Below are 23,751 nucleotides of genomic sequence, written 5' to 3'. Positions count from 1 at the left end.
TGTAGAGTAATTCATATTTGAGCGTAAAGGAAGATTTAATGGTTTAATAATGTGCAATGGAGATCTCCCTTGTGTCCTTCTTTGTGTGTCCATTCCAAAGCTGCTTGTCTGATTGGAAGCTGGGGACCTGGCAGACGCTGCAGTCGCATCTGTGCATGCTCAAGTCCATCTATTCACTACTGTTCCACTGTGAACTCAACTCAACCACATGAACACAAAACACATAAAATTACTTCTGTCTACATGCAAAAAAGGTCAATAAATTTGTTTCAAATTTTTATGTTCCACAAAGACATGTCTCTCAATCTTAATATCACACATATCATAACACTGCATCTCATTTTTTTTTATTCATTTGAATCAGCTGGGCTTGCAGGTATACATGTGTTCTCCTGCAAATATCCTAATCAGTCTTATGCATATTGCTGTTTTACAAATTTCAGAAACAATTATATCTGAAAGCAATCGTAGGATACACATAAACATGGATAAGAATGAATATAAAACATTCCAACACAGTGGAAAATATAATCACATGCATTTGGAAAGGAAAATATGACAAACTCTCCTGCCTCGTTTAAACAATAATGAACATGCCACGGTTTAAGCTTATACCCTCAGGATCAACACATTGTCCCCTTTTGCGTGTGATGCGGTAATGCCTGTGTAATCTAGCATAGCACCGAAGCCCTGTAAAAACAGGGAAAGAACATTTTAAATACGGTTTCTATTTTGTCAGCATGAGTAACAATCAGTCCAAAAACTGTCAGGAAAAACCAGCCTTGCTCACCTTCCTCACACATGCAGCTATCATAGCACTTGTTGTTAAAGCCGCGATTGTGAAGCTCACATACATGTTTTCTGAGATCGCAGCAAGACCCTGAGAAAGTTCATGAAAAAGAGGTAAAAATGGTGTCATCATTTATTTCACTTAATCAAATGACTGTGAATTATACTACTGTTCAAAAGGTAAGATTTTTAATGTTTTTGAAAGAAGTAAAAACAGTAATATTGTGAAATATAATTACAATTTAAAATAACTGAATTTTCAGCAGCCATTATTCCAGTCTTCAGTGTCATATGATCCTCCAGAAATAATTCCAATATGATGAATTGGTGCTCAGGAAACATTATTTGATTAATAGCAAGTTAAAAGGAACAGTATTTATTTGAAATATAAATCGTTTGTATCATAATAAATGTCTTTACTGTCACTTATGGTCAATTTAATAAGTTCTTACTGAATAAAAATATTATTTAAAAAATCTTCTGATTGGTAGTATATTATATTATAATTACTTAAATTACAAAGTGAAATGCATGCGGGAAAAGTCACCTGGCAGACAGTCTAGGTGATGTTTACAGCTCTTATCTGATGTAAGAGTCACAAGCTCAGTGCTGGGGCTTTTTGTGGCCTGTTTGTCAGAACCTGGATAGAAATAGAGCAATGGCGTTTATTTGTAATTTATTAACACCTTATAAAAAAAGACACCCGAATTAAAACATGTTAATAACATTTACTACATTTCATTTTTACATATTAGGGAATTTGACACTTGGTGTTTTCCATGCAGAGACCGATGAGGTATGGGGGAAAAATTTGCCTAATAATCCTAAATGGCTAATTCCTGTGGTCCCAAATGTAAAGCAATACATATTGTTCTGATAAATGATGTAGCATATATTTCAAAACATGCACAAATTTTCTCAGGTCACCATTTCAAAGCAAGCATACTTAAAAACCGAATCTCCCAACGTTAAAACTCACAAACATAAAAGCAGAAACAAAAATATCTGTATTTGTATATGAAACATTGACCTACCTCGCTTCTTAGAAAATTGTTTTTTGTGTGCAGGCCTCATATCTTCATAATCAGTCCAGTCGAAGAATGACATGTTGAAAGTGGCCGTCACATCTCCACCTGAATAAATTCCGACCTGAGGTACAAAACATTATATAAAGTATTCATGCCACTATATGAGGTGTTGAAATTACACTTTTCATATGAATGTAAATCGTTTGTTAACACTGGTCTGTTTTATACCTCTTTGAGCCTAGAAATTGATTCATGTGTGGATTTAATTGATTGCATGAACCTATTATCCCTCATTATCTGGGTAACTGGGATTCAGTTTTACCAAGCCCATTTCTAGACACTGATAGATGAGAAACTGAGATATTTTTTAATCAGTGTGACTGAAAACACTGAACAGCTAGATGACGGTTACCTGTGGTTTACTGGAGGGGGTTGGCTTTGTGGAGGGCTCCCCAACAACCGCTGCAGTTACTGGCGATATGAAGGAGCCAACAGTGGCTGCAGGGAACACTGGCTCTGTGGGACTCCCAAATGAGTTTTTATTGAGCCTTTGATCAAAGGAAGCCCTCCGTTTCTTCCCTGATGCCAAAGACACTATGCGAAGAAAATGCCAAGCAGATAATTAAGAAATGGCAGGACATTCATAAAAGAGTTTTACTTTGGAAAGTTTGAGAGTTTCTTTTACCTTCATCATAAGTCCTAACGATGTGCCCTCCAAACATATTGCGACCAGTGGGACGTCTCATTGGCTTCTCTGGAGACTCAGCACCAGGAGAGATATTCATTTGCTCTGGAATTAAAGAATTAAACCCCATAGAGGTCCTCTTTTTCGGAGTGATTACCTGTCTTTTATCTCCTGGCTCCATCTCTAAGTGGACAGGACTGAGGCCCTCCAGGTCTGGCCCTTCATTTTGGGTGTGGAACACAGTAATGTGGGGCCTTTCTCTGAGCTGACCTGCTGTCATCCTCTCCTTGTGACCTCTGTACTTCCTGTGATGCCTGTGTTGATGTATGGATGCCTCTGGCTTGGGCGGGATAATGACATTGTCGCTGAAGACTTCCATGGCTGAACTCTGGCCCGTTTCGGTGCTCAGTGCCATGGTCACCATGTCAAGAAGAAGAAATGAGCCGAAATACCAATTTAAAGCCACCATTCTAGGAGTAGAAAAGATTAAATGAATAATACAGCATTAAAAAATGATGAATCACTATATACTTCTATTCGAAACTTTTGGGTGAGTAAGATTTATTTATTTGTTTATTTATTTGGAATGAATTCATCCTTGCATTATTAGACTGAAGTGACAGTAAAGACATTTATAATGTTATTTCTGTCTCAAATAAATAAATATTGTTCTTAAGAAGCGCAAGAGTCAAAACTGATAATAATAAGAAATGTTTTTGAGCACCAAATCAGCGTTTTAAAATAATTTCTGAAGCATCATGTGTCACTGAAGTCAAAATAATGGCTGCTGAGAATTCAGCTTTGCCATCACAGGAATCAATTATTTTATATAATTTATTTTATATTTTATATATTTTAAATTTTTATTAATATAAAGATTATATTGCCTGATAAATTGCAGTGAGAAAGGAGATTGTAATATAATAGCAGTTTCCACAAATCTGTTCTTATTTTAAGCATTTAAAACTATTTATTTAGATTGAGTTACTGGCTTTGAGACAGCTAAATGTAGATAGGCAGAAAATTCCCTCTTTATTCAAACATAAGATCTTCAAAACACCACCTGGTCTCACCACAAGCATGTAGGAAAAATAATGTCTTGAAATAAGCCAAAGCAAAGCAGCTTGACAGACCACTTGATGTTATGTTGCTCTTCCTTTTGTGAACATTTACAGAGCTTTGGGAGTTGTACCAGGCTCTACATTGGGTCTTTGATCTTGACACCACTGGACAGCACTGAATATATGCTGTGCAAAGATTCTGCATAAGCAATGATGTCTGGGGGAGTTTAAAAGTGTTATATTCCCTATCTGACTTGTTACAATATAATTTTCAAACAGACATGCAAAGGCATTCGTTCTAACTGTAATTTTTCTAAGCATCTTAGAGATGAGGATGAAGAGAGCTGATCCAAGCCAAGGGTTTTTTATCCTCAGAAAATGGATTATACACACTGAGCAGATGAGTGTGACCAATTAAACAAGCGAATTTAGCTTTCATGTACTGACAGACTAGAGTTGTGATAAATCCAACATTTCCCAACTGCTGCTGCTGCATTTACATATGAGCGGCAAAACTTGGAGATTTAACCAAGAGCTTAGGAATAGGATGCTACAGATAAAGCCTGAGGATGTTGAAAGATTTACTGGAAAATGATTCAGTTTAGTTGAACTTTTTAGATGTTGGTGTAAAATCATCATATATGGCAGCACAGTTTTATGAAAATATTACAAATTGCAGGAGGCACTAAAACACTGATAAACTTCAGGAAAGTATCTTTTAAACATTAGTTCCCATAACCAATTTAAAACGAAAAGAAAATGCAATCATTTGAAAGTTGCTGCAATAACACATTTCTCTTTGAAGCACAGCATAATTTACAAGAAAATGAAACAAATAATAAGTGTCTGTTTCCTATGCACTTAATTATTCAAAGTCTGCATATGCAACTGATCATATGTTCATATTATCTTTATTCATTTCAGGATCCCATGCTGTGCACGCCAATGCTGCTCGGGAGCCTAAAAATATCAAAGCTTCACCCCTTTCTCTCATTAGTCTGTGTAAACAGTGACATGATTAATTCATTGGGGGATCCGGGCTTGTTCTTCCTTATACAGAGACTCCACTTTTCCTAAAAACTATTGAAACTATTCACTTCGGAAGCAACTGTAATATGCATCTCATATAATAGGCTACTTAATATAAGCAATAAATACGTTTCAATAATTTCTGTAGTAGGCTAACACTGGTAACACAGTGAAATACTTAATGCAGCTATAGATGAGATTAGATTAGATTAAACTTTATTGTCATTGCACATGTAAAGTACAAGGCAATGAAATGCAGTTAGCATCTAACCAGAAGTGGAGTAAGCAGTAAGTACAGGATATATTGTGTCTACAATATGTTACAAATGTACAATAAATATACAGATAAGGCATAATGTGTCCATAGGTACTATGGACATAATTTACAGATTTTTAAATACTATCAGCATGATATAAAGATGGGTGTACTATGAACATACTATACAGATGGATTATGTAATAAGTGTATGTACACTATAAGCAGAAACTATGAGCATATGAACATTATTTACACTAGTGCAATGGACAGTAAAAGTGCATAGAAAATATTCCAGTGTGCAAATTGATTATTCAGTATTCTGGATGAACAGACAGCAGTGCAGGTAATAACAAGTGAACTGTTTTTTGTTTGTTTGCTTGTACAAACCTGAATTACAATCCTGAATTAACAACTACTGATCTATAATAGTTTTAATATGGCAGAATTGTTCACCTGTGCTTCACAAAACAACTGACAATAACAAACATTCAAGAGAAAAGAATAGCGAAAGTGATCACCTGTTCTCCGTTGTGTGATCCGTTGTTTCTGGTTGCAGTGCACAATGAGCGCGCGTGTGCGTGTGAAGCGCAGTCTCGAGCTCTCGCTGAAGACTGCGAGTCTCGGGCGTCGCCACCTAAATACCTGAACAAAAGAAGCGCTCTCGTCTCATCATACTGACTGAAACAGTGGTGTGACGGGTTTTAATGGTTCAGGTTTTGGGAAATGTGTTAATGTTTAATATTGTTTGTAAAATGTGTTATACATTAAGGAACTATTTATGAAATATTTACGCCTATGTGTTTCTAATGTTCTGTTATCTATATCCTTTATCATTCAAAATGTTAACATATACAGTCTTCAATTACAGTTAGTACCCTACAATTAGTTTAGAAAAAGCAAACCCCAGCAGGGTGTAAAACGGTTACTTATCAATACATGGATTTGAAATATTTATTTGAGTTAAATTAATATTTTATATTATATCATTATTATTTTAGATTAATATAAAACTTCTGCTAAGAGGCAAAATCGAACATATTTCAATATAAATTATTTATATTATATAATTATTATATTATATAATTATTATATATTATAATTATATATTATTATCATTATTATTATATAATTATGTATATTATATAAATTGTATAATTTATACATATTACTACAATATAAATATAGGCTACATATTATAGCCTATTATATTAATCCGGGATTCAGTCCTATTTTAATCCATTTTTTTTCCTTTCTCATCCAGCTCTTTGTAGCTATCTCATTTACTGTTTAGTTCTTTTCGTTATTGATTTCGTTATATGTTTTCCTTCCATGCATTAAAATGAGCAGCCTACTATGCATCTTCAGGGACATTTATATCAGTCGATTACAGTCGCGAGGTGGCGCTATTTTAAGTCTCATTTATATGAAAAGAGCGAAACCGCGGAGATACGTAGGATAGGCTACATCAAAGTAGCACATGTGTTTTGAAATATTTAGCATCCATAAAACAAAAAAATATTTGAACGTTCAAAACCGCAATAGACTAATAACAATTGTAATTAGCAGGCCCTATTATTTATAGCAATGCGAAAAGTGTGTAATAGCCTATGGAAAGTACTCCAACACCATATAAATTATAGCGTACTGATCTGTGAAATTTGAAAGTGCATTGTTCTGCTAGTCTAAAATGTTTTATTTTCTGCACAGGTTAATAATGTGACACCGTGAGACAGTGACAAATAATGTCCCGGTGCAGCCATGCACTGAAAGATATCTCTGAACTACATTACTGCTGTTCTGTTCTGTTCTGACTGTTCTTGTAAGTGTGATTAAACTGGGCGGGGTTCATTCCCAGTACATCTCCCAGGGGTTTGATCATATAAAGAAACCAGGCCAGAAGCCCGGAGAGTGATTGGTGGATGACAGTAGTAATGTGGAGGTTTTGGGGTCCAGTGGAACAGCAGTTGAATTATTTGCTCACATCTCCAGGGGAACACGCTGCCCCTCAGCAGGAGGTAATAAATCAACCTCCCCCTCCTGCTCCTGTTTTTTAATGTAAGTGCATCACACACCGCTGAGATGAACCAATTTAGGCTCGACACACTGTGGAACACAGTGATCTGTTGAGCTTCGCCCAGTGTAAATCACAATGAACATCAGACTGAGGATTTAGGTTAGAATAAGATTTATTTCAATAACATTTATATAACATACATTATAACAGTTAACTAGTATAACACACAGATCCCCAAATGAATGTCGTTGCAGTGACTCTTGGGGACCGCAAGATGGCAGTGCAGAACAGCTTGTGTACTACTACTTTGCATTTCTGCAGATTTTATGAAGGTAAATTTAAAACATTTTAAATACATTTTTGAGACCAAGTAAGGAAAATGTAGGGAATAAATTGTAAGGAACACAATAGGTCAGTATGTTCTCTAAATTTAAATGTCTAAGGAGCACACATATTAACAACACTTTGAAAATAGCCTACAACTTTCAGTGGATCTCCAGTATTTTTAAATTCATTTCACACACACACACACACACACACACACACACACACACACACACACACACACACACACACACACACACAAAGTTAAAGACTTGAATACCTCAGCTCCCAACCACTAGAACATGGAAGTAACTTTTACTGTAAATTCTGATCAAACTGCAAAATAGTGATGTTATTCCTCAATATATATATATATATATATATATATAAACCAATATCTATCTATATACAATATATATATATATATATATATATATAGTAAGGCTGAATAAACAAATAATACACATGAAATGGATTTTTATTAACAAAGCATTTCACATAAACATGTCTCATTAAATCATCAATAAATGCCATCAATAAATTAATTTGGAATATTTTTAAGTAATAAGACATAATCATAACATAATCTCTTGCATAAACAGCATATAAGACTTTTCTTTTTCATCAAGGAACATAGTTTAGCTTGAAGTTTATCATTCAACATTCATATATGCTAAATGTTGAATTCTGAATATCTTTTTTTCTTTGTATATTGCATCAAAGCAATTACAATTGTTGATATTACAACAAATCCCAACATAAGATCCATTTCTGGACCAATAAAAAAAAAAAAAAACATTTCGATTTAGAATTTGTCTTTATAAAAGACTTTTCTTCATTAATATGCTCCTGGAAAAAATAAGATAGGAGAATAACGCCTCCATTTCAGTGCACAGTGTGAGTTCAGTTCATAACTTCTTTCAGCGGATCAAGATTTGGCAAATGCATTTCCACCTTTTCCATGGCACTGCTGAATACACAGAGGAGCCACATCCTCTGCTGAGTCTGGGAATAAGCGAAGTGTCTCCCTCGAATACTTGGAGTATCCAGGTCTTCTTTGGGGCGAAGAAAGAGACTGTTTTTCCCCAAAGGTCAGTGGGAGAAACACCAATGTGCAGCCGCTGCTCCAGAACGTCCATAATCTGCTCTACACCATCTAAGCATTACCTCTCCAGACTCATAAGTTTACACCTAGGAGACAAGAAGCATTTACATGACTTAGTTCAATAGTTTAAAAAAAAAAACTGTAACAGATAATAATTTTATGTCATGACTTTGTTAACTTACGTTTTCTGCAGATCTCTCATGGTGAAGGCCTGGGTCGTTCTTCAGTGTGTTGTGTTGAGAAGTGATATGCATTGAATTTTCTCCTTCCCTTGGCTTGAACTTATATGCAGGCGGGTTGAATTTAATGAGCTGTAAGTTCTCACACTTTTTAACCAATCAGGAAACTGCAGTATGACAATAGTGCAAGGGTGGATTGTTTAAATATTTAATGCCAAGGCCCTAAATACCAAATGAGCAGGTTGGTTTTATTTCAAGGACTGAGGCATTGCTAAAAGAGCAGCAGTGAGTATGTGAATTAGCATTGACCTTATTCATGCTGTCAGCCAATAATGTGTGGGAATGTGCATTTAAACATCTGTCCAGAAATACTACAGGAAAGCAAAAGTCATTTAACATCAAAAAAGTATTTGTTCACTCATTCATTAATTATGCATTTAATATTTTATATACAATGATGGATTTAGTTTATAGCTTTAAAACAAGTGAAACTCAACATAAAAGTTAGCGATATTTATTTACTTATTTACTTATTAAATACAAATTAAACATCAATTTATTCCTATTTTATTTATAAATTATTTATTATACTTATTAATATTTATTCAATATAGAGTGGTGGATTATTTTGCTCATAGCTCTAAAACAAAGCAAAACTCTGCATAAAAGTTGATGCTAAAAATATCAGTGAGTGGACATTTAACATCAATCAGTTTATTTATTTATTTAATATTTTCAATGCATTTTAAATTAAATAATCACATAAAAAATTTATTTATTCATAATAGTTTAATATACATATTTATTATATAAATATTAAGTATGCAAATTATTCTGTTCATACACAAAAGTTGATACAAACCTGATGCACATAATATTAGTCGAACAAATTTTTATTAGCACATTTTAATCATGAAATCATGATTAATTGCTGCATTATGACACAATTTTGTCAAACAAACAAAAGAAAAACAAAAAAAAAAACAGAATGAGCAGATGATGTTATGTGATATAGCCTATGTTGTACACTCTAGGGCTGGGACGCTGTTGTTTAAGGGTGGTAATTGAATGATGCCTCCAGATGGTGAGCCTGGCTGCCTGGGAGATGCTGTGAGAACAGTGAGCACTGGGAAGTGGGAGGCAGGGTATAATGGGCCACGCTTCTTTTATCAGTGGGATCAGTGTCAGTGAATAAGTGTGGGAAGCCGTGCCACACAAGCGCTCCCAGGTTCTCACTGAGTGGAGCGTGTGACAGCAGGCCAGACAGCTGGAAGTGTCTTAAGTATGTGTGAGGAGAGTGTGCCAAGAGAGAAGTGTGCTGCTCAGACCTCATAAAGCTGAGAGGAAAACTGCCTGTATACACACTTCAGAGACTGTACTCTACTTCCATGGGATAAGTTTGAAAAAAAAAAAAAAAAAAAAATATGACAAATAATAAAAACGGTAATTTTTTTTTCTAAATTATATCTAGATTTGTTTTCTAGTCATTGTTTTATTTATTTGTTGTTTTTATGTCAAATATGTCATAATTACCTAGAATGATAAATAAAAAAATACAAAAATACGGTAATTTTTATATTGTTTATATTTTGTATATGTGGTATAATTTTATTTTTTTTATTTTGATAGTTTTATTGTTTTTATGTTTATGCTTTTGTGTTCATGTCTAACTCCCAAGAGACTACAGGACAATTTTGGGTCTTGTGTGAAGAACACAATAAACTGTGCTTTAAAGACTGAAGTGACTTGCAGTCAGATCAATTTACGAGGTCACAAATTTCCCACATTCACAGGCCACTAGCTGAATCAGTCTTCATCCCTCTTAAACGCCCCTCCACCTGCTCCCCAGAGATGCGCTCATTGTGTCGGAGCAATAAGGGCTTCATCAGCCATGTGGCGGCCCAAATGCTCCCATTGGCTGCAGACTGTGAGAACCTCCAGCAAACTCCAGACTCACACATTCATTATGGAGATTTGGGATGTATAAATAGAGGTGGAGGAGGAGAGAGAGCTGAGCACAGATCTGATCTGATCCCAACAGAGAACCCGTTTAAACACAAGACACACAGCCATGGCACATTACAATCACTGGATCAATCATTAGCAGAGAACAACTTCCACTCTCAAACAAGGTAAAATATTCAACATCTCATATCTGACTGCATAAATCATAGATTGCTATGAAACATAAACAGCATAAATGATGGATGAGAGTTTCTAAATGCATGTTCCTAATGTTTCTTCAGCTGAGAAAGCCAATAGTGGAGAAGATCCGCAGAGAACGAATCAACAGCAGCATTGAGAAGCTCAAGTCTCTTCTGGGTCAAGAGTTCCTAAAGCAACAGCCCGACTCCAGACAGGAGAAAGCTGAAATCCTGGAGATGACGCTTGATTTCTTGAGACGCCAGCAGTGCTCCCAGGATCCCTCGGCCTGCAGTTCTACTGCAGCTCGTGACGGACGCTCCAGATGTGTGCAGGAGGCCGTCAACTTCCTGTCACAGTGTCCAGTGCAGACGGAGTCCCACAGAAGACTGCTGAAGCACTTCCTGCACATGCAGCGCTACACAGAGAACCACACACGTGTGCCGCCTCAGCTCAATTCACCAGCTGCACAGAGCAGCAGCAAAGAGCAAACTCTGGTGCTCTGGAGACCCTGGTAGAGCCACCAGGACCCGTATGATTTATCAGACAGAATTCATTATGCCAGTGTGAGATTGGCATGGACTGTAATTCTAACGTAGGAATTGATTTCCGCCTCTGCTGCTTATGCAGGACCTTTAATATGCTTTCAGAGAAAGTTTGTGTTTCATTGAAACTGTGTGACCAGTTATATGTGATCAGAATGTACAGAATAAATTGCCATGTAAAATTATTTCATTTGTGAAAATTAAGATTGATAAAAACATTCAAGTCTGATTTAGACTTTGAGCTCTTGTAGCTCTTTCACCCATATTGGGTTTATTCTCTCACTGCTTTCATTTACTGAAAGCTTTTGATGTATATTTCTGTTGTTTGAAATACATCTAATGCTTTTCTTATTATATAAGAAATATTTCTTCATTTGAAGGATATTTGATTGTGTGTTGAAAGCACATATGGTTGTTTTTAATGTTTGCATGTGTTTACATGAATGAGACATTTCCCCTGTAAAGGGCAGTTGAATATTGTCACTGTTAGTGATTTGAATTTTACTCTTTGTATTCAAAGTCAAGTTTTTACCTTCACTGAAGGTGTGTTCAGCATTTGTATAATTAGTAATAATTAATATAATCTGTGCAATGTTTTGAATGTTTTCTTCATCAATTGAAATAAATCACAGCACATTTGCACACTATAAAGATGTTTTAATTGCTGTTTAGTCCTTCATTTGCCATATAAAATAATTATTACATTAAAACATAAAATATAATCTGAATACTTTCAGCGAGTTCTTCATCTGTCAAACTCTTAATAAGTCAAATGAAATCACAGCTACACTTAAAAGGTACAAAAGCTGTCAGTGGGGTGGAACCATTTAGGTAATAATATGTACACTTTCGGTACTACGTGTATTTAAGGAACTAATATGCACCCTTTATTGGCAAATAAGGTATAAAGGTGTACCTTTTGTAAGGGTAACGCACCTGTTACAGCTTTTGTACCTTTTTTCTGAGAATGCTTTTAATAAGTTTGAATATGATAGCATGACTTACAGTTTCCTGTTTACCTCTGAAGTGACCAGATTTCCTGTAATAGAATGAGGGATTGTGCTGCTGTCATCTCAAGAAAATGAATCTTTATTTATCCTCTAACAGATGACAAATTTGCTTACTGTATGTAATTATATGTTTATCTCTGCTCAGTGAAATTCAGGTCTGAGCTATACTGGATGTTGAGTGCTCAACGTGATGAAAATACATTATTTTTCATTGAATAACTGCAGTTAATGTAAAGTGAAAGTGACGTGACATACAGCCAAAGTATGGTGACCCATACTTAGAATTCGTGCTCTGCATTTAATCCAAAGTGCACACACACAGCAGTGAACACCACACACCATGAACACACACCCGGAGCAGTGGGCAGCCATTTATGCTGCCGTGCCCGGGGAGCAATTGGGGGTTCGGTGCCTTGCTCAAGGGCACCTCAGTCGTGGTATTGCCGGCCCGAAACTCAAACCCACAGGACAACCATAATTTGAAATGCCGATTTCAGAGTAACATAAAACATTACCTAGTTCATTCTTTTCCTGTTTTTTTTTTTATGTATAACAATGCCAAAGGGTAATCTCCAAATACTATAAATACATCTTAAAGTAATAAAGACAACTGCTAATGATTCAGTAGATTCTGTCCCGTGGGTCTCCGTTGAAGTTCTTATGGCCATGTGCTGAATTGTTCTTAATGAAACACACTATTGTTGAGTTCTCTGAATTGGCAGAGTGTGGGAAAACTCCAGGGAATGAAGTCTCAGTACAGCTTTACCCCATCAGTCAGGCTTCAATCAGAGACAGTCCTCTAATGTCTCCTCATCAGTGTAGGCTGATATGTAATGGGTTTTGTGTTATTATTAATCACACAAAAAACAAGTTTTGTGTAACACACACTTTGTTCTATGTTTTGTGGCCTATTTTTTTTTAGATATATATTCATCTGTTGTGAGTATTTTAGTTATATCTGCATGGAAAAAAATGCAGGAATTTATTTCCCAAGTAATTACTGTAAATTCACACATTTTCTGAAAGCTTATATCAAGTCAGGTTCGCCCGTTAGAACTATGCTATTTTAATATCTATCTTATGAAAAGACAAAATAAGTTTTTAAAAAATTAATTATTCATCTGATTCTCAACCCAATTCTTGAAATGTTGTAAACCTAAAAACACTGTTAATAATACTAAAATTTGAAATGTTATTTAACACACCACTTCTTCCACATCCGACATGCTGATGTTCTTTTCAAGATCAAACCTTGATTTACTCTAACTGAAATTTCAGTGTATAAAGTTATTTAAACAAGTGTCAGTGCAAGTTTCTTTCAGTTAAAACAGCTCAGACATGCATTTTAGTCTGAGACTAGGTTTAAGCCTTGTCTGTGAAACTGGGGGTTAGTTTTTGATGAGACTATACTATTCAGACATACTTTACTCCATTAAAAAAATATATATGTATTAAGTATATAGTTAAATAAAACAGAACACCGAACAAAAACTTTGATTGTACAATTTATTTGTCATAAGCAATATGATTGCTGCTCTTCATATGAGAGCAAATCTGACAGTGAACTTCTGCCTCTACTTTGAAGGACATTCAAGTGCCTTAAAGTAACAAGGAAGTAACATCAGTAACAATATGTAAATACATATTTTCACAATCATGAAGAACTCATGTTATTACATCTGTATAGTTCTCTTGAACTGGGAATGTCACAGACATTTAAAATTATTATCCAGTACAAGGTGCAATGCAAGACACCTTTAAAGAAGGTAACAACATGACTTTGAATACAAAGAGTAAAATTCAAATCACTAACACTGACGATAAACAACTGCCCTTTACATGGGAAATATCTCAATCATGTAAACACATGCAAACATTAAAAACAGCAATTTGTGCTTTCACAATATCTTTCCTTCAAATGAAAAAAATAAATAAAAAATCTCATAAGAAATATAAGATCTATTTTAAACAACAAAATATAAATCAAAAGCTTTCAGTAAATGAAAGCAGTGTCATTATCCTTTAGATGCAGAGAAAATAAACCCAATATGGGTGAAAGAGCTACAAGAGCTCAAATCTTAATTGAATCTTAATTTTTACAAATGTAATGATTATTTTACAAAGCAAATGATTCTGATCAAATATTACTGGTCACAGTTTCAATGAAACACAACTTTCTCTGAAAGCATATTAAAGGTCCTGCATAAGCAGCAGAGGCGGAAATCAATTCCTACGTTAGAATTACAGTCCATGCCAATCTCACACTGGCATAATGAATTCTGTCTGATAAATCATACGGGTCCTGGTGGCTCTACCAGGGTCTCCAGAGCACCAGAGTTTGCTCTTTGCTGCTTGCTGTTTGCAGCTGGTGAATTGAGCTGAGGCGGCACCACGTGTGTGGTTCTCTGTGTTAGCGCTGCATGTGCAGGAAGTGCTTCAGCAGTCTTCTAGGTGGGGACTCCGTCTGCACTGGACACTGTGACAGGAAGTTGACGGCCCTCCTGCACACATCTGGAGCGTCCGTCACGAGCTGCAGTAGAACTGCAGGCCGAGGGATCCTGGGAGCACTGCTGGCGTCTCAAGAAATCAAGTGTCATCTCCAGGATTTCAGCTTTCTCCTGTCTGGAGTCGGGCTGTTGCTTTAGGAACTCTTGACCCAGAAGAGACTTGAGCTTCTCAATGCTGCTGTTGATTCGTTCTCTGCGGATCTTCTCCACTATTGGCTTTCTCAGCTGAGGAAACATTGGGAACATGCATTTAGAAACTCTCATCCATCATTTATGCTGTTTATGTTTCATAGCAATCTATGATTTATGCAGTCAGATATGAGATGTTGAATATTTACCTTGTTTGAGAGTGGAAGTTGTTCTCTGCTAATGATTGATCCAGTGATTGTAGGTGCCATGGCTGTGTGTCTTGTGTTCGGTTCTCTGTTAGGATCAGATTGGATCTGTGCTCAGCTCTCTCTCCTCTCCCTGTATTTATACTCCCAAATCTCCATATGAATGTGTGAGTCTGGAGTTTGCTGGAGGTTCTCACAGTCTGCAGCCAATGGGAGCATTTGGGCCGCCACATGGCTGATGAAGCCCTTATTGCTCCGACACAATGAGCGCATCTCTGGGGAGCAGGTGGAGGGTGGGAGAGTGTGTGAGAAAGTGCAGCCTTGTTGCTCACCATTAGGATTAATTGCTCACAAAAGCACGTGCTGTTTATATGAAAGACCTACAATGAAAATAAGGGTTTTAAAATTTCTTCCATTTCACCCTTACTTTTAGAATAATTTAGAGAATTATTAAATATCGATATTAATAGTGATTGTAAGAAGTCAAATACAGTCATAAGGATAATAAACAGAAGGTTTGAAATTCATATTTCAGCCAGTAAATAATCATCTACTAATTATCAATAAAATCATCTTCAATTACACTATGGCAAAAAAATATTTGGAAAATTATAGTTTTATAATTTAATTGAATGAATCTATTTATTGAGTTTTTACTTTTAAGCATGAATCTGAATCCCAACAAACAAATAAATGCCCATCTCAATTAGGGACAGTGTCATAAACACCCCTGTGAGGTTTCTATAGAGTCCCTTGATGACATGCCTAATTGCCTGCAGTAAGGCACACTTCTATTCATCTCTGATGAATGGACAGACTGTGGGAAAGCTGTGGAAAGTGCAGTCCCAGTCCTGCACTACATCACCCACCTGCAAGACTTCATTCTGCAAGAGGACATCTGAACTGCATCTGAAAGAATAAACCGGTGGCACCTTACTATCGAATTGATGTCCTGTTTCTTGAGGAAATCTGAAGTACTTGTATACTTGTACAAGAATTAAACATTAAAAATAACAATTTAACAAAAAAGTTATGTAAAATGAATAAAAACTTTTGATTCTACACTACTAATAGGTCACTTATCAAATAAGACATTAATGACATTGATCAATTAAATAACAGATAAAATGTATAATTTTACTATAATCTGATATAATCTGTTTTAAATGGAAAAGCAAAACAAGCATTTTCTCTAGTGATCTCAGACATACATTTATTAAAAATGGTGCATGCTCTTTTACTGGATTCATAGCAACAGATGAGACTTCAAAAGGGGTCTACACTTTCTCACAATCTTCCTCTCTGTAATACACCCCCCTCCACCTGCCTGTCAGAGACAAGCTCATTGTTTCCTGTGCAATAAATGCCTCACTGAGCATGTGGCAGGCCTGTGCTCCTTTGAGCTCTTCGAATGCTCCCATTGGCTGCAGACTGTGAGAACCTCCAGCAAACTCCAGACTCACACATTCATATGGAGATTTGGGAGTATAAATACAGGGAGAGGAGAGAGAGCTGAGCACAGATCTGATCTGATCCCAACAGAGAACCGAACACAAGACACACAGCCATGGCACCTACAATCACTGGATCAATCATTAGCAGAGAACAACTTCCACTCTCAAACAAGGTAAATGTTAACATCTCATATCTGACTGCATAAATCATAGATTGCTATGAAATATAAACAGCATAAATGATGGATGAGAGTTTCTAAATGCATGTTCCTAATGTTTCCTCAGCTGAGAAAGCCAATAGTGGAGAAGATCCGCAGAGAACGAATCAACAGCAGCATTGAGAAGCTCAAGTCTCTTCTGGGTCAAGAGTTCCTAAAGCAACAGCCCGACTCCAGACAGGAGAAAGCTGAAATCCTGGAGATGATGCTTGATCTCTTTTGAGAAGCCAACAGTGCTCCCAGAATCCCTCGGCCTGCAGCTTGTGATGGCCACTTCAGATGTGTGCAGGAGGACATCAACTTCCTGTCTCAGTGTCCAGTGCAGCCTGAGTCCCACAGAAGAATGCTGAAGCACTTCCTGCACATGCAGCGCTACACAGAGAACCACACACGTGTGCCGCCTCAGCTCAATTCACCAGCTGCGCAGTAAACATGTTATTCTAGGTCTTTCTCTTTCATGAGAGAATATTTTAGTATTTTTGCTATTGGCAAATCATGCTTCAAGTGAACTGAATCTGCTATGTTGACAACTATATATCTCACCGTGAGATGCAATATTAATATTCTATGAACATATTCCATGTTTCTGAATAGATCCAATGGATCTTATGATTTTTATTAACCTCTTGTTCTTTTTTGAATGTTTTAATGTTGGTGTTGTAGGTCTTACATAATGAACTATGACAAATTCTTTTATAAAGATTATTTAGGTAAATGTATTTTAAACATGTGAGAGATTAGACTAACAATCAAGCACAGTGGTAAAAAGCAATGTAAAGCACTACATGAAGATGTGGAACATCATCTGCAAATGTTTTATAAAAATAAACATATATTTTACATTACATTTTCTGTCAATGTGCTCATTCATAAAAAAAAAAAAACTCAGATACATTAAAGTTCAAACAACTTTTCACACATTCCACTAACTTTTTAATTGCATCAGTTGGTTGCAATTACATATTTGATAAATATCTAATTACAAACAAGCACTTATTTGCTTTGCTATCCACTCAAGCAATTATTATCTCCTAACAAGATACCTTATAATCAGTTAGGATAGGTGGCATCCCTGTCACCGGAAAGCAGAGGTTAACAAGCAGACAATTCTATTACTTGAGAGAAAGCACAGATTCTGCTGATCAAATATTACTTCATTACAAGTGAAAGTTGTAAAGACAGATTTTTACTTGCATTTAAAAGTACTTAAGTATCAAAAGTACATTTCCTTTTTTGTCAATGCACTTTTATTATTGTTGTATGTAATACTTGTAATACCTTATGCCTCTGAAGCAACTTACAATACATTATGCCTACTTAATACACTGACTACTTGTAGTATCTTTGGAATAAAGAGCTTTTAGAATGCTAAAAACCTATAGAAATGAAACAAGTGAGTTGACAAAAAACTATTTTATTGTTAGCAGCATGGTTGTGACCTCACACAGCTCTGGCAATGTGTGTGCACACATCTACGTGTAGCCATTCATCCACATTTGAACTGAGTGATCAGTGAAATGGCTGTAAATACAGACTGATAAGAAAAATAAAAATTAAAAATTAAACCTGCTTCAAAACCCATCAACACAACTGTAGCTGTATAACTTTACAACAACAACGCTGCTTTAACAAATAAGCAAAGCAGCAAGATTAATCTGACATACAAAATTTTCAAAAATGCTCTCTAATCATGGCACTCATGGTATTTTGATGTCTTATAAATACAGAACAGTGCATTGGCACTTGTATATATATATATATATATATATATATATATATATATAATATATATATATATATATATATATATATATATATATATATGAATAAATAAATAAATGCAATAAATAAAGGAACAAACACCTTGACTCGAAAATTTTTAAATAGTAATATTTTCTAGCAGTGAACTGATTTTAAAAACTCTTGCTGAATACTGGGAAAGTATTAAAAGTGTATGAGAAGTGTCTGAAGTCCAGATGGTCTTGCTATGTCTTAGGTCCCCCTCTAATAAAGAAAGTTCAAACACCGTGAATAATGTGATGTGTAACAAGACACACTTCTTTGGTTTCCTTACTGTGGGCAATCAATGAACAGACTGTGGGAAAGGAAGGCTGGCCTCTCATACAGAACTCATGGGATCTTCAGTAAAAGCTCAGTGCCTTATGTCACACAAACATTATGTCTGAAGGCCTGTTGCTTAGGTACATGAGTATAGAGGAATCACAAGAACAAAATCATATCTAATTCAACTGAAACTTAGAATAGACTTTTGCTACAGTCGAGAATATATATAAAAAATTAGATTTCTTTGTTAAAATGTCTGTATTCCTCACTATTGCATAACCACAAGCTTGATTTCTCAAGTTTGTGTGTGACACTAAGACGGACTGTTTGTTTTACAACAAAGATGCAATTAACATTTTCAATGGAACAATTAGTGCATTGTTTGCACACCCAGGATGGTGGGAATGTCCTCAAACACAAACTCACAGTATTTCAATAGCCTGTGTGTGTAAAATACAAGCAAACACAAACACACAGAACACACACTATATATGCAGCATAAACACTAGTCTATGCTATCCATCACAATACAAAAAGAGGCGATTTCACCAAGTAAATAATAATAATAATAAAATGAAATAAATTACTTGAAACAATCAATGTTAACTTGAAAAAATATATTAACAGAAAAAAACAGCTACTTGCAAAGGCAATAATTCTCCTTTTCTCTTTAACTAAATAAAGTTAAACTAATGAATAGAGTCATACTAAAAAACTAATAAAAATGACAAAACAGAACAAAAATCACCAAAACTTTAAAATTAAAGTGAAAATTTTAAAATAAAATAATTCAAAATATTAACAACAACTACAATGGTAACATCAATGATTAAATCGTTGGTTTACAGTCGAAAAATAACTAGATTGTACAATATTTTAGACGGGGGAAATGGACTATAAAACTGAAAAAAAAAAAAAAAGGATTTTGTGTCTTCTGAACAAAATGTAATTGCGGTTTCCACATTTATTTATTTTTTTGTTTATTTATTTATTTTTTGTCACAATACACAAAGCTGTTGCTGTGTTTCAAGGTGTTCTGAGGGATTTCCAAGCGTGTTCAAATAGCAAGCCCCATCAGTAATCAGTTTTCACCTGCTCGTTCTCATTGCACTTCATTGCCACAAGTAAAACCACTTTACTCACGTGCATGTATTCTGTATTTGTCTAGCAGTAGGCGAATTCTGACGCTTTTGATAACACTCGGCGTCTGCTGGGCGTGTGATGTGAACAGCAGCTGGCCGCCTACAATCAATCAACCGCACTGATCTCAGAGCACGAGCTCCTGGCGCGTGCTGACACCTTGCACAAAATAAGCTAAAGCAAAACACGTCACAAATCGAATTATTTCGCCTCATAAATATTTTTAGAAGATAGAAATGTAGATGTTTTAGTTCCACAGCTACACGAGAACTTCCGTAATCTGGCACGTGAACGCGACTGTTTTGCCACCTAATTTAAGTAGAGCTGACAGTCATGTTGTTAACAGTTCTCAAAAGAATATTCCTGGCCTGGGAACGGACACGAGTCTGTGTTTCCAGCTGGGACTCTCGTGCCTTTGATGTGATGTAGCAGTTTTAACCACGTGCCATTGTAGCAAGTAGGTGTTAGTCACGCTCGTGGAAAATTTGCAAGACATCTTACCAAAAAAAAAATTACAAATAAAAAAAACCTCGAATATGTGGTTACATGTTATATAAAATATACGTTATTGCATAAAAATTGTATGTGCATATTTTATTTTTCATCACTGGACAGTTTGTGTTATCCAGAGTTTTTGCAGCATATTTTGGTTTGAATTAGTTGTTTATAAAATATATTATTGCATAAAAAATGCATGTCCTTACACTGAAAAATAAAAAAATAAAAATAAAAACTGAACAATGAAACAATTTTCACTCAAACATTGCTTGTCAATTTCACAATTAATTACAAAGAAGCATCAAGTAACACATTGAATTAAACATTAAATTTTGAATAAGTATACTACTTACAATACTATTTTAGAAATAGTATTTTCTTGTATAATCTTTATAATCTTGTTTTATTCACAACTTTGAAAAAAAATAACTTTTTACAGTGTGTATTCTTTTTAATCACTGGACAGTTTGTGGAATTTTTGTAATATATAAAATATACTTTATTGCATTAAAATGTATATGCATAAATTCTTTTTCATCTCTGAACCGTTTGTGCTGTGTTGAGAATTTTTGCATTATATTTTAGTTTCGCAAAGATGCATGCACAGACATCAATCGAGCATTGTCACGGTTCATCAGATATATTTTATTTTCATCTTTTGTATTCTACCAAACATGTTTCTGTAAAAAAAAGTGAATTTGAATACACGCACAACCTATATTCATCATAATTTTTTGATACAGAATTTAAATCCTATTTTTCTAATCGACTAAAGGCCCAAATTCCTTCACTAAACCTTTAAGTGTGATGTCCCTCTGATACCTTGGGAAACATTCCTTCAGTGGAAGGCAAGCAGGCAGTTAACCATAAAATTAATGTCCTCTATTGTTGTGATGAGCCGGCCCTCTGGTCTCAGAGTGTGGGAACAGTAACACAGCACAGGCCACATGGCTTTGTAATGCTAATGCTGCTGTATAAATACAGGGGGCTGCTCCTCAAAGAGACTCACAACTCTTTTTGCCACAGAAGAAAATCAAGCTGTTCCAGCCTGGACATGGCACCTCATTTGGGTACGCTTTCATCTTTTGACCATCTTCACTTCAGTGATAAGGACAAAATGAAGGTATGTTTCATTTCAATGCAGTTCTTCAAAGCGTTTCACCAAAATTGTATTCTTTATGTAGTTTGAATCATGTTCTAATCAGTGTTCCCATTTGCTTTCAGCAGAGGAAGCCAATTGTTGAAAAGATGCGCAGAGACCGCATCAACAACTGCATTGACCAGCTCAAGAGTCTCCTGGAGAAGGAGTTCCACAGCCACGACCCCAGTGCCAAACTGGAGAAGGCTGATATTCTGGAAATGACCGTCAACTTTCTCAAACAGCTGCAGCAGCAGCAGCAGCAGCAGCAGCTTCCTCAGAGGGATCATAATGAAGGCTACTCTCACTGCTGGAGGGAGTCTGTCCACTTCGTTACTCTTCATTCCACCGGAGGAGGATCCGGCCGGGAGCTCCAGCACCTCCACAATGCCCAGCGAGTGAGTGCTGCTATTGGCTCCGCTCCACCGGCATCTTCCTCTAAACTGAGCACGACTGGATTGCAACAGCCTGACAGCAGGAGGCCCGTCTGGAGACCCTGGTAGAGATGCTGTGAACTGTAAACCCTGAGGGACAGTTGTAGTAACGTCTCTCATAAAAGTAGGAGATTCATTTCCAAAGTGTACATTTGTGTTGTCATCATATTGCTTGACAAAAACTTTAGACAAACATGTGTTTGTCCATAGAAAGAGGTGGATTAATGTGCTTCTTGTTCCGTTTTAATAGGTCATAATGTGATTTTTACCACATATGTGATTACTTGAATTATTTTTTGTATATATATATATATATATAGATTTATGCATATTTAATTGAGGTTGACTCCAGTGGAGTTTTATGTATCAGATCTTTAAAATGAAATTGTACTTAAAAGTTTTTCAGAGTATCTTTATGTTTCCACTGAGAATTCTCCATCGTTTGGTAGGTAAGGGAGGTTGTACCTTTGATAAAGGATCCAGTTTGTTGTCTTGACCAATGATGTTTTGAATATGAGCTCTTATGTCAAATATTTTCTGTTAATAAAATTCTACAAAATCAATTCATGGTTTTTGGTGTTTTCACTGTTTGCATGTTACAGACCCCTGATCTGTTTTTTAATTGCTTAAGAAACTTGGCCAATATGTGCAATAGTTTGATTTGTTAGTTTGAAAAAACAAAGCATCAGCTATGAAAAGACAGAATTATGTGAACAGGTTAGGGAACTACGTTAAACATCACTCGTGGGCTGATCTACTAAATGCAGGTAAACTCAGCTAACAGGTTTAAAAAATAGCTCTCAATTTGTGTGAACCACTGATTTTTACTTGTAATTAATAGTTTTTATTATATAGTTCTGTCAAATAAGGTATTCAAGAATTGTATATAATAAAATATAAAAATAAAACAAATTCAAAATGACTTCACGTCCAATTTGACTTTTTTGTGAGGCAGACAGAGGAATACTGGTTTTTATTTATTTATTTGTTTATATTATTATTTTTCTGTAATACAGTCAAATTTCATATGGCGTTCATAAAAAAAATCAATACAAATATTTTATTTTAAAAATAATTGAACAATTTTAAGCTCTCTAATAAATCTAGACTATGTCTATATGAAGTTTCTACCAGCACAGATGGGTAACGTCAAGTAAATAGAATTACACAGCTCCCCTCTACAGGCACACTTCTATTGTTCTCCCCTCCTGAGAATATCACACTCACAATAGGAAAGTAGTGTGGGAAACACTTCCGTGCTCCCAACTCACACGTTCCGGAGTCACTGGAGATGACCTCCCTAACAACAGCAAGCCTTTCATCCTATCTTTTCCCAGGGGCTGATGCAAGTGTGTGTGTCCCTGAACAATTAGAAGAGCAACAAGTGGAGTCCAAAAGTCTACATGGAAAATTCAAGATTTAAAATTTTATTTAAATCTGGTAATTAACAGGAAACTTTAGGATTTTGAAAAAACCAAAACAAAAACAAAAATTTTGGCAAAAAAAAATAGCATAAAAAGTATTACAGAAATATTTCAGATTCTATACTATTTCTAAGTCACTATTCAAGTACAGCTGGTCAGATGTTCCTCCATTAAAGGTTTAGTTGAAAAATTAAAAATTCCATTAATGAATCAAGAAATTGTTGAATAAAGTCATTATTTTTGGTTTCTTTGTGCTTAAAAAGTATTCTCGTAGCTTCATAGCATTACAGTTGAACCACTGATATCACATGGACTATTTTATCGATGTCCTTACTACCTTTCTGGACCATAAAACATTTCAGTTGCATT

The 23,751-nt window shown here is 35.5% G+C and overlaps 3 protein-coding genes and 2 pseudogenes across 4 annotated transcripts; 3 read left to right on the top strand and 2 right to left on the bottom strand.

The window, feature by feature from the left end:
* Nucleotides 1-16: 16 nt before the first annotated feature.
* draxinb (dorsal inhibitory axon guidance protein b) lies at nucleotides 17-5,477 on the bottom strand. The gene is made up of 7 exons (XM_019072342.2): nucleotides 5,370-5,477; nucleotides 2,503-2,972; nucleotides 2,230-2,411; nucleotides 1,824-1,938; nucleotides 1,337-1,429; nucleotides 791-880; nucleotides 17-690 (listed from the first exon to the last, which is right to left on the bottom strand). The coding sequence occupies exons 2-7, from the start codon at nucleotides 2,969-2,971 to the stop codon at nucleotides 578-580; spliced, it is 1,062 nt and encodes a 353-aa protein (XP_018927887.1). The 5' UTR covers nucleotide 2,972; nucleotides 5,370-5,477; the 3' UTR covers nucleotides 17-577.
* Nucleotides 5,478-9,544: 4,067 nt separating this feature from the next.
* Nucleotides 9,545-11,790, top strand: LOC109055108 (transcription factor HES-5-like). Its single transcript, XM_042713970.1, has 4 exons — nucleotides 9,545-9,618; nucleotides 10,267-10,454; nucleotides 10,535-10,605; nucleotides 10,720-11,790. The coding sequence occupies exons 1-4, from the start codon at nucleotides 9,545-9,547 to the stop codon at nucleotides 11,131-11,133; spliced, it is 747 nt and encodes a 248-aa protein (XP_042569904.1). The 3' UTR covers nucleotides 11,134-11,790.
* A 1,855-nt stretch (nucleotides 11,791-13,645) lies between these two features.
* On the bottom strand, nucleotides 13,646-15,144 carry LOC109055106 (annotated as a pseudogene).
* Nucleotides 15,145-16,504: 1,360 nt separating this feature from the next.
* On the top strand, nucleotides 16,505-18,251 carry LOC109055105 (annotated as a pseudogene).
* Nucleotides 18,252-21,360: 3,109 nt separating this feature from the next.
* On the top strand, nucleotides 21,361-22,521 carry LOC122135084 (transcription factor HES-5-like). Of its 2 annotated transcripts, none has more exons than XM_042713084.1 (2): nucleotides 21,361-21,509; nucleotides 21,611-22,521. In XM_042713084.1, the coding sequence occupies exons 1-2, from the start codon at nucleotides 21,441-21,443 to the stop codon at nucleotides 22,025-22,027; spliced, it is 486 nt and encodes a 161-aa protein (XP_042569018.1). In that variant the 5' UTR covers nucleotides 21,361-21,440; the 3' UTR covers nucleotides 22,028-22,521. The 2 variants fall into 2 exon arrangements, with proteins under 2 accessions (XP_042569018.1, XP_042569019.1); XM_042713085.1 differs by having other exon boundaries at nucleotides 21,378-21,509; nucleotides 21,614-22,521.
* Nucleotides 22,522-23,751: the final 1,230 nt, after the last annotated feature.

This window comes from Cyprinus carpio, chromosome A23 (genome assembly GCF_018340385.1).
Source record: "Cyprinus carpio isolate SPL01 chromosome A23, ASM1834038v1, whole genome shotgun sequence".
NCBI classification, from domain to species: domain Eukaryota; kingdom Metazoa; phylum Chordata; class Actinopteri; order Cypriniformes; family Cyprinidae; genus Cyprinus; species Cyprinus carpio.
The sequence above is the reverse complement of the archived record's forward strand: the minus strand, read 5'-3'. Positions and strand labels throughout refer to the sequence as shown.

Excerpts from the sequence above, each read along its gene's own strand:
- draxinb (XM_019072342.2), bottom strand. The coding sequence starts at position 2,971 with ATGGTGGCTTTAAATTGGTATTTCGGCTCATTTCTTCTTCTTGACATG. Across the intron at positions 881-1,336 it reads TCACCTAGACTGTCTGCCAG|GGTCTTGCTGCGATCTCAGA; the intron begins GTGACTTTTCCC and ends GAACTTTCTCAG. Across the intron at positions 691-790 it reads TAGCTGCATGTGTGAGGAAG|GGCTTCGGTGCTATGCTAGA; the intron begins GTGAGCAAGGCT and ends CTGTTTTTACAG.
- LOC122135084 (XM_042713084.1), top strand. The coding sequence starts at position 21,441 with ATGGCACCTCATTTGGGTACGCTTTCATCTTTTGACCATCTTCACTTC. Across the intron at positions 21,510-21,610 it reads GTGATAAGGACAAAATGAAG|CAGAGGAAGCCAATTGTTGA; the intron begins GTATGTTTCATT and ends ATTTGCTTTCAG.
- LOC109055108 (XM_042713970.1), top strand. The coding sequence starts at position 9,545 with ATGCCTCCAGATGGTGAGCCTGGCTGCCTGGGAGATGCTGTGAGAACA. Across the intron at positions 10,455-10,534 it reads TCATTATGGAGATTTGGGAT|ACACACAGCCATGGCACATT; the intron begins GTATAAATAGAG and ends TTTAAACACAAG. Across the intron at positions 10,606-10,719 it reads AACTTCCACTCTCAAACAAG|CTGAGAAAGCCAATAGTGGA; the intron begins GTAAAATATTCA and ends ATGTTTCTTCAG.